At 41.3% G+C, this 13,104-nt stretch overlaps 4 protein-coding genes across 5 annotated transcripts; 1 reads left to right on the forward strand and 3 right to left on the reverse strand.

The window, feature by feature from the left end:
- Positions 1 to 554: 554 nt before the first annotated feature.
- On the reverse strand, positions 555 to 1,153 carry Blos4 (biogenesis of lysosome-related organelles complex 1 subunit 4). The gene is made up of 2 exons (XM_066300943.1): positions 970 to 1,153; positions 555 to 909 (listed from the first exon to the last, which is right to left on the reverse strand). Exons 1-2 carry the CDS (start codon positions 1,042 to 1,044, stop codon positions 589 to 591), a joined length of 396 nt encoding a protein of 131 aa, XP_066157040.1. The 5' UTR covers positions 1,045 to 1,153; the 3' UTR covers positions 555 to 588.
- Positions 1,154 to 1,297: 144 nt separating this feature from the next.
- On the reverse strand, positions 1,298 to 3,836 carry LOC136349408 (uncharacterized). The gene is made up of 5 exons (XM_066300942.1): positions 3,640 to 3,836; positions 3,441 to 3,563; positions 3,352 to 3,383; positions 3,251 to 3,298; positions 1,298 to 3,194 (listed from the first exon to the last, which is right to left on the reverse strand). Exons 1-5 carry the CDS (start codon positions 3,677 to 3,679, stop codon positions 1,590 to 1,592), a joined length of 1,848 nt encoding a protein of 615 aa, XP_066157039.1. The 5' UTR covers positions 3,680 to 3,836; the 3' UTR covers positions 1,298 to 1,589.
- Positions 3,837 to 3,936: 100 nt separating this feature from the next.
- On the reverse strand, positions 3,937 to 7,668 carry nompB (intraflagellar transport protein 88-like protein nompB). The gene is made up of 13 exons (XM_066300941.1): positions 7,240 to 7,668; positions 6,909 to 7,189; positions 6,661 to 6,856; positions 6,390 to 6,607; positions 6,135 to 6,269; positions 5,991 to 6,087; positions 5,778 to 5,925; positions 5,535 to 5,728; positions 5,293 to 5,479; positions 4,983 to 5,242; positions 4,572 to 4,932; positions 4,190 to 4,384; positions 3,937 to 4,135 (listed from the first exon to the last, which is right to left on the reverse strand). The coding sequence occupies exons 1-13, from the start codon at positions 7,396 to 7,398 to the stop codon at positions 4,014 to 4,016; spliced, it is 2,553 nt and encodes an 850-aa protein (XP_066157038.1). The 5' UTR covers positions 7,399 to 7,668; the 3' UTR covers positions 3,937 to 4,013.
- A 172-nt stretch (positions 7,669 to 7,840) lies between these two features.
- Positions 7,841 to 12,157, forward strand: Ars2 (arsenic resistance protein 2). 2 transcript variants are annotated; one of them, XM_066300939.1, is made up of 10 exons: positions 7,841 to 8,220; positions 8,279 to 8,434; positions 8,607 to 8,822; positions 9,379 to 9,445; positions 9,495 to 9,660; positions 9,712 to 9,815; positions 9,871 to 10,640; positions 10,894 to 11,392; positions 11,448 to 11,833; positions 11,881 to 12,157. In XM_066300939.1, the coding sequence occupies exons 1-10, from the start codon at positions 8,099 to 8,101 to the stop codon at positions 12,068 to 12,070; spliced, it is 2,676 nt and encodes an 891-aa protein (XP_066157036.1). In that variant the 5' UTR covers positions 7,841 to 8,098; the 3' UTR covers positions 12,071 to 12,157. The 2 variants fall into 2 exon arrangements, with proteins under 2 accessions (XP_066157036.1, XP_066157037.1); XM_066300940.1 differs by having other exon boundaries at positions 8,631 to 8,822.
- The last annotated feature ends 947 nt before the right edge of the window (positions 12,158 to 13,104 follow it).

Below are 13,104 nucleotides of genomic sequence, written 5' to 3' on the forward strand. Positions count from 1 at the left end.
CTACCGCGAGTCGAGATATCCGCTCCCACCAACCTGAGCAGTTTGCCAATGGGGACGATAGACGAATACTGTTCCGAATGTAATATTTATTTAATTCGCCTTATTTTTCGCCATATTACCCTTAAATTGAGAAATATCTGAAATTGGTTTCAAGGTTATCGTAAACGAGGAGCGGAGCGGAGATATTTTAAGGGTAAAGAGGAAAATGGAAACGTCTGATTGAAGTGGCGACTCAAAACGTTCGGACGCACACCAAATTACGTTTATATGTGTGGTCGAATCATTGTCTGTGTTTAGTGTTCACGTATCCATTAGCTGTATAGGTTCATATGAAGACACAATTGCATTGTTACAAACGTTCCCACTGCATGAGTGTTTTATGTGTAGTCAGGCAAAGGGGAATATTGCAATATTGGCGAAGTAACAGAACCAGTTTCTTCAAAACATTTATTGAAAATCTCACCTAGTTGGCACAGTCACTTAAAATATTCTCCAGTCTTAAACATCTCTGTCAAGGTACCACCCTTCTTTTCTGCAGAAACCTTTTTCTAAACCGTACAAAAGCCATTAGTGACAATTCAAAAATCATCAACAGTAACTCACAAAAAGGGGAGTCAAGATGCTAGTGACCCTCTCTGCAACTTTACTACTTGTACCCTCCACCCCCAACTGAGTTTCTTCCTCTTCAATTCTCGCCTCTAATGAGTCTAGATTGTTCTTGATGTGCTCTATTAGGAATACAGTACAGTCGATTTTTTCACACAAATCCTCGAATTCCGGTTTGTAGTCGAGCATTGATTTTAAGATGTCGCAGGAGTCTTTGACGTCAGGTTGAATGAAGGTGAACATAGTTTCGAACTCCTCCATACGGGCTAACAAGTCCTCTATGCGAGCATTGATGGGTTCCAGCTGGAGAAGATTTTTCAGATGTATTTTGAGTGCTCTATGGGAGTTACTAAAGTGTTTTACCTTCTTGTCTAAACTGGTGTTCGTTATGAATTTACTGTAGTCTTGGGCTGTTTTTTGTAGGATGTTTTGGTCCATAATGGATTTTAAGGGGTTTTTAAGTTAAATGAAAGTGAATTACTTTGAAAAAAACAGTTTTACTTGCGATTTTGGGTTTAATTATCATTATTTGTTTAAAATTTTGCAAATCTGCCACTTAGAATGTCAAAAACAGCTGCACAAACTTCAGGAGGTTAGAGAAAATACGAAGGTTGACCTAAAAGTTAAGGATACATGCTTTCAAATGAAACTTAAGGCGGTGTGTCTACATTCAAATATATCTGTAAATATTAACGGAGAGCTTGTACGATTCTTAATCGTATTTCTTAATCTTTTTGTTTGATGACTTAATCGTTTCTTAATTTTTAATATTTGCCACATAGACAAACTTTCATTTCCCTCTCGTATTTCTTTTAGACTTTGCTCATTGTTGCCACACTATTATGAAGTTAAATTTGATTGTGGCAACGTCGCAAGTGGTGCTATATAAAAATTACAAGTTCTTGTTTTTTTTTTAATTCTGAAAAATATATTGTTTTTTTTTACATATTTAGACTCGAACGGTACTACAATTCAAGGAAAATCTATTTAAATAGCGTTGGACTTAGCTCCCTCAGCATGATTCGCCCTTTATCATCTTCCAATTGCAGTGAGTCCCTTAATTTGTTGAACAGTTGAGACTCCAGAACTAACTTATAGTTTATATCTTTGTTTCGAGTGGTTGTGTCTAACTTTATGTGCGACTTCTCCAATATCATACAGAAAAATTCGTAAGGAGTGATCGTCTTCTTGAACAGCAGATCGGTTTGGTCGATAGTTTGCAAGCTAACGTGCTCCCCTGCGAAGTCTATTTTAACTTCTTCCAGGAAAAAATCGTTTAATTTGTCTCGAATGTCATCTAAACTGAAGAAAATGCTGAGATACTTTTGATGAGTTCGCACACTTTGGGCATATTCAGTGACCAAGACGTACCGCCTGAAGAATCCCTGTTTCTTGATATTTTCCAAAATTCGAACCACGGTTTTAGCCCGTTCTGGGTCTTCAGCCTGCAGGGTCAAAGGCACCACACCTGCCTTCCATCCTATCTCTTGCAACAGCTCCAACCGAAAACTCCTACTCCCCTGATCCTCCTCATGCAAATACGACTTCAATAAAAGATTGCGCATGTTTTTTAAAGCTCTCTTTGGAAGTTGAATGCTCTCTTCAACAACCTCCACATCCAGCAACTTGCCGAGTATTAGGTTGTAAGGCATGATGAGCTTGTCTAAGTCCCTCTGTGACCCCAAAACTGTGACGTCAACACTCCTGGTGGCCTGCACCCAAAGTTTCAACTTTTTAATTGGGGTTGTGAAATTACGCTCTAAAGAGGGTGTGAGCCTGAAGGGTTCGAGAAGCAATCCTGTTAGTGTGGCCAAGACATTTTCCTTTGTCACTTTGAACAGTCTGTCCTTTTTTAAGCCCCAGTGAGAAACCTGGAGGAGGTAGTCTTCAGCTACCTGAGCTGCACTGCATTTGTACAACTGCTTGGCTATAAGGCTGGTAATATGTTCAAGAAATTCTTTTCGCCGCCTCTGCTTGAAATAAATGTAGATTTTAGGTAGGGGATACGTACCAGGATTTTCATTGTAAAAGTAATATATGTCCTCGTTATAGTCTGAGGTATTCAACAACGCCAATCTCTCTTTTTTGAGGTAGCAACTTTTCACCACCAAGTCCTCATCGACGCCAAACTCGCATCCGCAAATAAGCTTAGCAGTCCTGCAATTCTTGCAGTACTTTATTGTAATTAGGGCGTCCAAGTGCAATCCAGGTTGGCAAGTGCTGTAGACGCAATAGCTGATCTTCTGATTTGGTTTATGCTGAACGTTCATCTTCCCAATCTCCCTTAAGATGTTTTCATAACTAAATGGGCCTTCTTTAAACGAATCTACGGTTCTTGCGACGTTGGACTCGATGTTTTGGAAATGCATCAAACTCAGAACTGAATGCGAAGCCTTTGCGTACAGCTCAGAGAAACTGACCTCCACCACTGCCTCTCCGAAGTAGTCGGAAATCCTGTCTTCAAGGCTAATTTTGAAGTCCATCACTGAGGGATTGAGGGCCAAATCTACTGACCAATAGGCTATCGCTGAGAGAATGTAGGAACGCGACATTTCAGGCAATTGGATATTACAGTTCTTTAGAAAAATCTGCAATTTAGTGATTAGATTCTGGTGAATTATGCAGGGAGGAGGTGAAAATGTACCTCTCGGGAGCCTTTATAGTCGGAGTAGTCGTAGAGGTCCCCGTTAATCTGTAAAAACGTTCCAGGAATTGCTTTGGAAAGGCAAACGTTTGGCGACGTACCTGTGGTGATAATGAAGACACATAGCCGAATCCTAAAGAGCAAAGATTAAATTTAATATTTCGGATAATGAAAGTACCAGAGTATTTACCATGATCGAGAAAATCTTTTCGCTTTTTTTTAACGTTACTTTTATGCCTTTTGGTGCCGAAATGGCTTTCGTATCTCGCCTTCTTTGTGAACAATGCATCGCACAGAGTGCATTGAAATGAGTCTGTTGAAAGAGAAAGTCCAGTGAAAATTATGGCATGCGAGAAAACACTAATTTGTGGAATGTGGCTAAAACTTACCGCCGATAATACACCCAGTAGAAGCCACGTTTTCCATCATATAACCTACACTACCCACAGTCCGTATAAAATAATTTACTCATAGAAATGTGGTCTTGAACGTATCAATGTCCTCTAAACGAAATCGACATTTATAACTCTGTAGAGTTCTCAAAACAACCAAATTCCGCTATTCAACACACTGACTGAACGGTTATGTGGATAAAAATAGCTTCTTAATTCCAAACACGTACTGCACATACTGATTAAATAAATTTTACATTAATCAACTAAAATAATCAGTCAATAAAAACACAATATCTTTGAACAAATATATTTTAATTTAGTGATTATTTTTTTGATATAATCTTAATATTGAACCCACAAACATCAAATCATTCAGGCAAAAGATCGTCACCCAGTTCCTCATTCCCGAAATCGTCAAAATCCAAAGGTTTTCCCGCCCCAGTCCGAGGCCTCACCGGCAGGGACCCTAAGGGGTCGCTATAAGTCGCTTCTAAAAGGGAGTCGTTTTATCAAATTTCTCTACTGAATGCACTAATGTATTCACCGATTACAGCTGCGTTATGCCCGATCCCAGAGTCAGAACTGCTGGCGCTGTTTTGGGCATGTATGGAACGCATACTGCGCAAATTCCTGCTGGTACCCGAAAGGGGCGGAGGACTCCTCATGGAACCGTGTTCTGGTACCGGGGTAAAGCCCGAGCCCGCTCTCGAAGATAAGCCACTGTTGCTTCTTCTGGAACCTTTAAGGGTTTTCTGTGTAATTTACGTTCTTCAATACGTCCTTAGATTAGTATTAGGCTAAAGGCACAATTACTTTAGTAGAAGACCACTGTACATCAACGAGTTTTCGTACATTAATTAGCTCATATTGCATTGAAAGGGCAAGTTTTGACTGGATTATTTCAAATCAAAACACGAAATTCCTACCTGGTCTGCTGCTGTTTACCCTTTCCCGCACCTCCTTCGCCTTCTCCAGTTTCTTTAGTTCCCGCAAATATTCCTGCGCCTCGCGCATTCCCAAATCGCTGCAGAGTCTCACCAGAAACCTCAAACATTCCGCATTCTCCGGAAACTGCCTGTGTATCTCTTGGTAAAGCATCAGGGCTTTGTGCATATTCCCGCTGCGTCTGTGGCACCCCGCCACCATCATATTCCACTTGGGCTCCCCTGGTTGCATTAGCGCTGCCTTTTCAAAGTAGGTTAGAGCCTTTTCTAAGACCTGCATTTCGATGTAGTAGGAACCCAGCCACTCTATTACTGATAAATTCCCTGGGTAGTACCTAAATGACTGTTAACAGAAAGTTAAAATTGTTTTTTTAGTTTTTAATGGTCTACAACATCTGAATGATAGTGATGGGCCTGCTGTTTGTCTCCCTCTTGGTCAAAAAGCTCCCCTAATTTCTGCAGAGCTTTCGCATCGGTAGGGGCAAGGCCTAAGAGTTGCTGATAAGTGTCAATAGCCGCCTCAGCGTCGCCTATCAGCTCCAGGAGGTTTGCAACTTGGCAGACAACTCCTGGAAGTAGAGCTAAAGAGCCTGCAAAGCGCTGGAAGCAGGAAAGAGCTTCGATGTAGTGCCCTTGGCGCTTAAGGCAAAGACCTTTAATAACTAATTTAGATCAAGTTTTAGAGCCGTCAAGTCAATGACACCTAAATTATAGATCGCTTCAAAGTGGCCGGAATCCAACTCCAACGCTTTCTGGAAGGTCTGGACTGCTTTATCCAACTGACCTTTGGTCATGAGGCAGGCCCCATAGTTTACAAAACCATTAGCATTAGGTTGCTTACATTGCTCTACAGTAGAGCTGTAGCTCAGTGCAGTTTCATGGTCTCCTTGCTACAGGTTCATAATTAGCTAAACTAGTATAGAATTATGAATAATCGCAACCAACCAGGTAGTAAATGAAACTCAAGTTAGTCGCAGCATTTAGCTCAATATCAGAGTCTTTTTCGAAACCCTTCAGAGTTTCTATGGCCTCTGCAAGCTGATTTTGCTTTAAGAACATAACAGCCTTGTTGATCTCCAAATCTGAGGCCAAAGGGGCGTATTCAGAGTTTTTAATTGCCCCCACACACCAGTCGTAGCCTGGAAAACCCGAGCTTTCATTTATCTTATGAAAAATGAAGGAAAATACCTTCATTGAGGGAGTTTTCGATAAACGGCGCTATTAGCTTGGCTGCAGTTAAGATGCAGAATTCTGCATCTTGTTTCTTTGATGCTTCATATTTCCGCAAATTATCATTTTGGATTGCTAATGCTAGGAGAGCGTCCTCGGGACTATCCTATATTATAAGTAGTGTAAGGAATTATTTTACCAAGAAAATGAGAGAAATCCTGTAATTTTAACCTGCTCCAAACTGTATTTGTCGTCCTCCTCCACATCAAGAGGCACCGCCAGCAGCAGCGAAAAGGAAGTTCTCATCCTTTCCCGGTCTTCCAAAGCTCTAGAAACTTTTAAATTATCGAAAAAAAATAAAATATTGAACAAAACCTGCAACAGGCCACAAGATGCAGTCCGGCTCTGTGGCAGGGCTGCTCGCTCATGATAAACTCCAAACTGTTAACCGCCTCCTCCCATTGACCCATCTTGACAAAGACCATAGCGATATTATGCATGATTCTTATCCTACAACCGTGTAAACATAGTTTTAAGTTTTGAGTATGCAACCTAACATACGTGGCTTATAACACAATGTCCAGAAAATTAAATAGTTGACTGCGTTTACACCGCTGTCAAATGACTTACCTTAAATTTTTCTGGCTGGATGGCACCTGATCCAGGGCCATTCGAAACATTTTTACGGCCATTTGATAGTGGCCCTGCTTCAAGTATAAGTTCCCCATGTTGACTTTGAGTCTATAGGCGTTAGAGAACATGCGATTCTTGGTGATGGTCTGATAGGTGTTTAGGGCCTCAGTAAACAGCTCGTTTACCCCGTATTGATTGGCCAAATTGAATAGAACCTATAAATGAATCAATTTCACAACCCACTAAAGAATGATGTAAAAAATTATACCGCATAAGTGAGATCAATGTTGTGATGATCCCCAAGTCCGTGTTGCTCCTGCATTTTAATCAAAGCTCGCTCTTTGTATGACGCTTCTTTGGCTTTGGTCAGAGCTTTCCGTAGATCCCCTTCACTTTGGGCGATACAAGATTCTTCAACCAAATTCATGATCTTTTGTTCTTGCTGCCTCATCCTCTCTTCAGGCCTTAAAATTCGTAATTCAGAAGGACATAACTAACAGAAAATTGCCAACTAACGAATCGTCCTTTTGAAGTTCTAAGGGAGGAGTCTGCATTGCAGCCCCCTGGTTTAGAGGATCAAAGGGCTTGCCTCCCCCTGAGGTGTACCCAGCTCCCCTAACAGCAGTCATAGGGCGGTTTACCGCATCTACGTTGGTCTGAGGCCTAAAACCTGTAAGGGGCTTACCGGAACCTGGCTTTTTGAAGATGGTAGTGGGTTTGAATCCTGTGCCTGCTCTACTGTAGCCCGTACTGGGCTTAAAAACTGTTTTTGGTACTGCCGAAGATTGTCTTTGAAACTGATTAAAATTTTTCAAAGTTATGTAATATATAGTTCATTCCGGCTTACCTCGGTGGAGGCCCCAATATGCAACACAGGCTTTGGGGTGGTGAGGCGCAAATCATTTCGAATCTTCATTTGAGATTTACTATTTAATTCTTTGACATTATTGGACAATTCCAAGTCCTCGAATGGTTTTGAGAGGTCTAGGACTTCTGTAGATGCCATTTTAGTGGCAATTCTTCGTTTTAGGTGGTTTTATTGAGAATTTATTACAATACAAACATTAGCGTTGGGATTCTTGCAACGCGAATATTCAGATAATTTATAACGTTTTACGACGGTTTCTGCTTGTGGAGTACGGCTTGTTAATTAATTATGAGTGGTTGAGAATATCGTGAATTGTAAATTTCAAGGGTTTTAATAAAGAAAATTAATCTCTCAATATATTTAGATATAATTTAAAAATGCCGCCTATTGTTAACTTGGCTGTCATAATTTGAGTGCCATCTAGCAACGATTTTTGAAGAATTCCTACGTCATTCATGCATCCTTCGTTTGATATGCCGTTTTAACCTCACTCACTCTTACTTTATTTCTTCTAACTTATGGCATATGAGAGAGACATATAACTCTGGATTATATGAAACATGACGTGTAAAATCCTCCATTTTGTCTTTAAAATCATCCATTGCTATAGTTTGGCTTGTTTAGTAGAAACAACAATTTGTTTATTGTTATAATTTTTGTTTTAAGTGTATAAGTGACGACAATAACCCGCAGGGTTTCGAAGTTCTGTTTTCTATAAAATTTTCTAGTAATTTCCATCTTAAGCTCAGAAATTCCCATCTTATTCATTGTGCTGCTCCATTTGGTGAAAGTTTTTGGGTGGTGAAAAGCTTGAAAAAAGGGTTATTACAGCTTTACAATGGGAGACAGCGACGATGAGTACGATAGGAAAAGAAGAGATAAATTCCGAGGTGAAAGAGGTGAGGCCAGTTATCGAGGCACTGATCGACCTTCCAGACCTCGGGATGATTGGGTAGAGCGGTAAGTCATATTCCTAATACAGACCTTATTATTCATATTTTTATGGAATTTGATATAGTGACACTTGGCCGCGCCCGAGGCCGCGAGAATACAGACCCAGAGACCGAGGCTATTCTCCAGGCATGGAACCTGCTCCAAAACGAATGAGGCATGACTATTATGGGGGAGAGGGCTATTACAATCACTACAATCCCTATCACCAACCACCCCATAGGTTAGAAAGCTCATTCTTAAAATCCCCCTTGTAGTATTGTTACAACTTCCTTGTAGTGATTTTTGCAGTAAAGAATTATGATTTGTTTTTAACTTTTTTGTAGATCTCCCTTTTTTGAGTTTCTCTACTAACAGTCCACAACATTAATTAATATCTCTGCTTTGTGTCCTAGTTTTCAACGCAGTTTTTTGTTCAGAGAGCCCCCAGGTCCACCCATGCCCCCTGCAGAGGGCCAGCAGCCCCCTATGATGTCATTTAAAGCTTTCCTGGCGACCCAGGATGATAATATATCTGACAGTGATGCAATTGAAAAATACAACGATTACAAGCTAGAGTTTCAAAGGCAGCAGTTGAATGAGTTCTTTGTGGCTCACAAGGATGATGAATGGTAAGTTCTGCTTTCAGTGGATTTTCCATCCAGATTTGTTAGAAGGGGTTGTTATATCGGATAGTTAGATGGTTGATGATTTTTCTTGAAAGCATTAAGTTTCTTATCACCCAGTGGTGACGATATGAATAACCCAGACCTTTCTTCTGCAGCCTCGTTTCTCCGAGCGGCAGATATCTGGCAACGACGCAAATAAATCGCGTGCGTTTGACGGCTCTATGCGCGTTCTTTAAACTCGTTCTAAGTAATCTATCATAGAGCTCGGTCATGGCTGGTATCCGTTTTGAATTTAAGGCCGTGCGCGCAATGCACGAGCCTTCGCGCGCTAATTTTTTGACAGGTTTTACTCAGACCAGGACAGGTGAGAGGTTGTCATGTCATACACCAGGTTCCGTAGCAGGTGGGATGCGTGGCCCAAGATTAAAAGCTTTAGTTTAAGGACGCTTATAAAGCGATTTAGGGCTTTTTGTCTTGGTACACACCGAGTGAGTGGCAATGTGTGGCTGTTTTGTAAACAACTTTTTTGTATTTTGAGTGTAACTTTGAGAGTCTTTAGGTTCAGGCTGAAATATCACCCAGAAGAGTCCTTGAGGCGCAAAGAAGAACAGGCTGCCGCTTTGAAAGTGAGTGTTTTAAATTAAAACAAAAATAAATTATCACTGAAACTTGCAGCGTCGGCTTCAAGTATTTATCGATCTTCTTAACGCTGGAAAACTTGAAATTACTACAGTGGATTGTGCACAGACCACCAATCTGCTAAAAGTACTTGATACTGTTGTGATTAAACTAGAAGGAGGCACTGAGGAGGATCTCGACTTTTTGGAGAAAGAGTATCAAGGTCTGTTGTTGATGCTTAAAAAATTGTTAGTATGATTATTATTTTGGATAGAAATGGAGAGTAAATATAGAGAGCAGAAGGAGAAGGAGGCGGCTGCAGAAAAAGTCCGTGAAGCTAAGGCCATTGAGGATGCCAAGAAAAAGGAGGAGACTATAGTATGTTCTTACACAACACACTATCAGGCTTAGTCGTTTTTTTTTTACTGCTCAGGTGGAAGAAGTGAAAATCAAAGGGGACGAAGCTGCTAAAACCAATGGCGAGCCAGGGGAAAAAAGTATGGAAAATGTCAGGGAAGAGGGGGAGGAGATTGAAGAAGGAGAGGAGGAGAATAAAATTGCAGTTGATGAAAATTTGGAGGAAAAAAATGAAGCTGAAAAGGTAATTTTGGAGAGTGGAGCAAAGGAAGAAATTGCGGAAGAAGAAAATAAACCTGAGAAAGGCCAGGATGTGGAGGTGAAAGAAAATACTCCAACAGCAGCAACTGGTGAAACCACCAACCAAGAACAAAAAGACAAACCAACCGAAGAATCAATTAATGAGCCAGAACCACAAGACATTACTATTAAGAAAACAGCCAAGAAAAGGAAGCGTTCCCGTTCGGGCAGTAGCAGCTCCTCTTCTGGTTCCGCCAGCTCCAGCGATGACGAAGAAGATGGCCAAGAAAAGCAAAAAAACGTCTCTGAAGAAAAACATGACAAAAAAACAGTTGAAGAGGAAGATAAGGACGAGGTGGAGATTATTTCGGATGATAAGCCAGAGAAACCGCGCGCCCTGCACAAAACAACATCTATTTTTTTGCGCAATTTAGCTCCTACCATCACCAAACAAGAGGTGGAAGCCATCTGTGCGAGGTATGATGGATTTTTGCGTGTTGCGCTAGCGGATCCACAGCCAGAGCGCCGATGGCTCCGTCGTGGATGGGTGACTTTTAAACGAGACGCTAATATTAAGGAGATCTGCTGGAATTTGAATAATATCAGGTAAGTTTCCTTTAAATTTTTCAAGTTCAAATAACGTTCATATACTGCAAATTTGATTCCCCTTGAAACTCAAAATATTCTCTGTAATGGAGCGCTTCGTTCATACTTTCAGAGACTAATTTGAGGCATAAATCTTCACATCAATTCAACTTTTACAAAGACTTAATGGATGCTGCAGTTTCACACAATATTCGATTTTTCATTGTGCTTTAATTATTTTCACTTTTTATGAACAATAAAAATTATTTTAAAGGTTGCGTGAGTGCGAATTGGGAGCCATTGTGAATCGTGATCTTAGCAGACGCATTCGTCCTGTGAATGGAATTGTTGCTCACAGACAGGTGGTGCGTTCGGACATCCGAATCGCTGCCAAGGTGGCTTTACACCTCGACGCCAAAGCCGGACTATGGTCTGAGGAGGGACGTCCTGACCGTGATTCAGTTAAGACCCAGCAAACCTTCGGCCTTGTTTCTAATAATCCCGTTCTGCACAATATTACCGATTATCTCATTGAGGAGGCTAGCGCTGAGGAGGAGGAGTTGCTGGGCTTGGAACCCACTGCCGAGAGCCAGGAAGCTGTGTCCACTATGGACCGTGACGAGAACCTCATTAAAGTACTGGACCGTATCATTATATATCTTCGCGTAGTCCATTCCGTTGATTATTATAACCACTGCGAGTATCCCAATGAGGATGAAATGCCTAATAGATGTGGGATTTTACATGCGCGTGGGCCACCCCCAACTGCCAAGGTCTGTACTTCCTCACGTTTCTTATTTCAGAGTTTTAATTACGGTTAAAATGTAGACGGACATGACTCAGTTTATTGGAGCCCCCGTTGAGGTGAAAATGGTTAACTTCCTGCCAGAAAAACCCACTGAAGAGAAAGACAAGAACGAAACTAAACTCGTCAACATGGCATTGAAAGATATGGACACAGAAGTAGACAAGTTCGTGCAAGCCAACACCCGCGAACTGGCCAAAGACAAATGGCTCTGTCCTTTGTCCGGCAAGAAATTCAAAGGGCCTGACTTTGTGCGCAAGCACATTTTCAATAAACACGCGGAGAAGATTGAAGAAGTGAAGAAGGAGGTGCAATTCTTCAACAATTACCTCAAGGACGCCAAGAGGCCCATGCTGGCGGAGGCCCCACAGCCCAAGAGGGAAGAGCAGCCACCTTTTAACCATCCAGGGTAAGTTTATGCAGTTTTGGAACATTAAAGTCTGAAATATAATTCAGGGGTTATGGCGGTGGGGGTGGTTACGGAGGCGGTGGCTACGGCCGGCCTCAGCCATTCTTCAACCAAGGATTCCCGCAGAGGGCGAGGGGTTACGCGCCCAGGTCTAGGGGAGGACCTCCCGATTTTGGAAGGCCCATCATCCACTACAGGGATTTGGATGCCCCAAGAGAGCCAGATGAATTTATCTAAATGTTTTTTTGTTTTGTGAAGTTTTATTCTGAATGATTTTTGTCACCTCAATAAATTGAGGGGGTAATATAAAAATGAATTTTTGAATGTTTGTTTAATTTTTTTTATTGTAAAAATAAATAGAGGCAAAGCTAAAACTTTCCTTTCTAACGGTCATTAGCTCGGAAGCGAGATTATGCTGACTCTCGTAAGTGTGACGAAGTGACGCCTTTTTATATTTATAATGAGAGCTCATTATAGGCGTTTCTTTATGTTTTAAAAAGCGTTGAGGTAAGATGGATGTAGGCCTTAAGGTCCGTTACGAAGTATGATTAAAAATATCGCAAAACGCAATTCACTATAACAATATTTTTATTCCCCCCATTGGTCCAATCACTTAAAACCACTTTTTCCTCGCATTGATACCCCTGTGAACATTGCTGGAAAAAATGTTACCCAAATTAAAAATTATGCACCACATTCTGTAATGTATTGTATTTCTGATTGTTTATGAAAAAAAAAAACTGGCGTGCTCAATATGGAAATGGCATTGTGATTGACTTCTGATCGCTTAGTTTAGATCTGTATAAAGAAATTTCGCGCACATCTGTGTACCTGAATGTATTATTTATGATATCGATACGAAACGACAACAAAAGCATCATTAAACTGGTATAAATGCAACGATAAATCACGTCCGCGAAGCGTAAAATCGGTCCAGAAATATCATCGAAGCGACAAATGATACGCGTGTCCCGGGGGGCCCGGGTGCCCCCCACGCGGCCTCCACTTAACATCCCGCCGGGTACAGTCGTAAATCTATCGCTCCACGTGATCCCCTCTGTCCGGCAATAATTATCGTGATATAGATTATTATTGCCGGGATGATTTTTCATTGATTCGCCCTTAATGTTCCCTCGAAGGGTCGGGAGTTATTTTGTGGCCGCTTGAAGATTATTTGACCCACAATGAGAGCTCGAGAAGAAGAGACGTGCACACACTTGTTGTTGGCCGCTCGTTGCTGCGGCGAACGAGTTCGCGTGGGCGTCGCAGAT

This window comes from Euwallacea fornicatus, chromosome 37 (assembly GCF_040115645.1).
Source record: "Euwallacea fornicatus isolate EFF26 chromosome 37, ASM4011564v1, whole genome shotgun sequence".
In the NCBI taxonomy this organism is placed as follows: domain Eukaryota; kingdom Metazoa; phylum Arthropoda; class Insecta; order Coleoptera; family Curculionidae; genus Euwallacea; species Euwallacea fornicatus.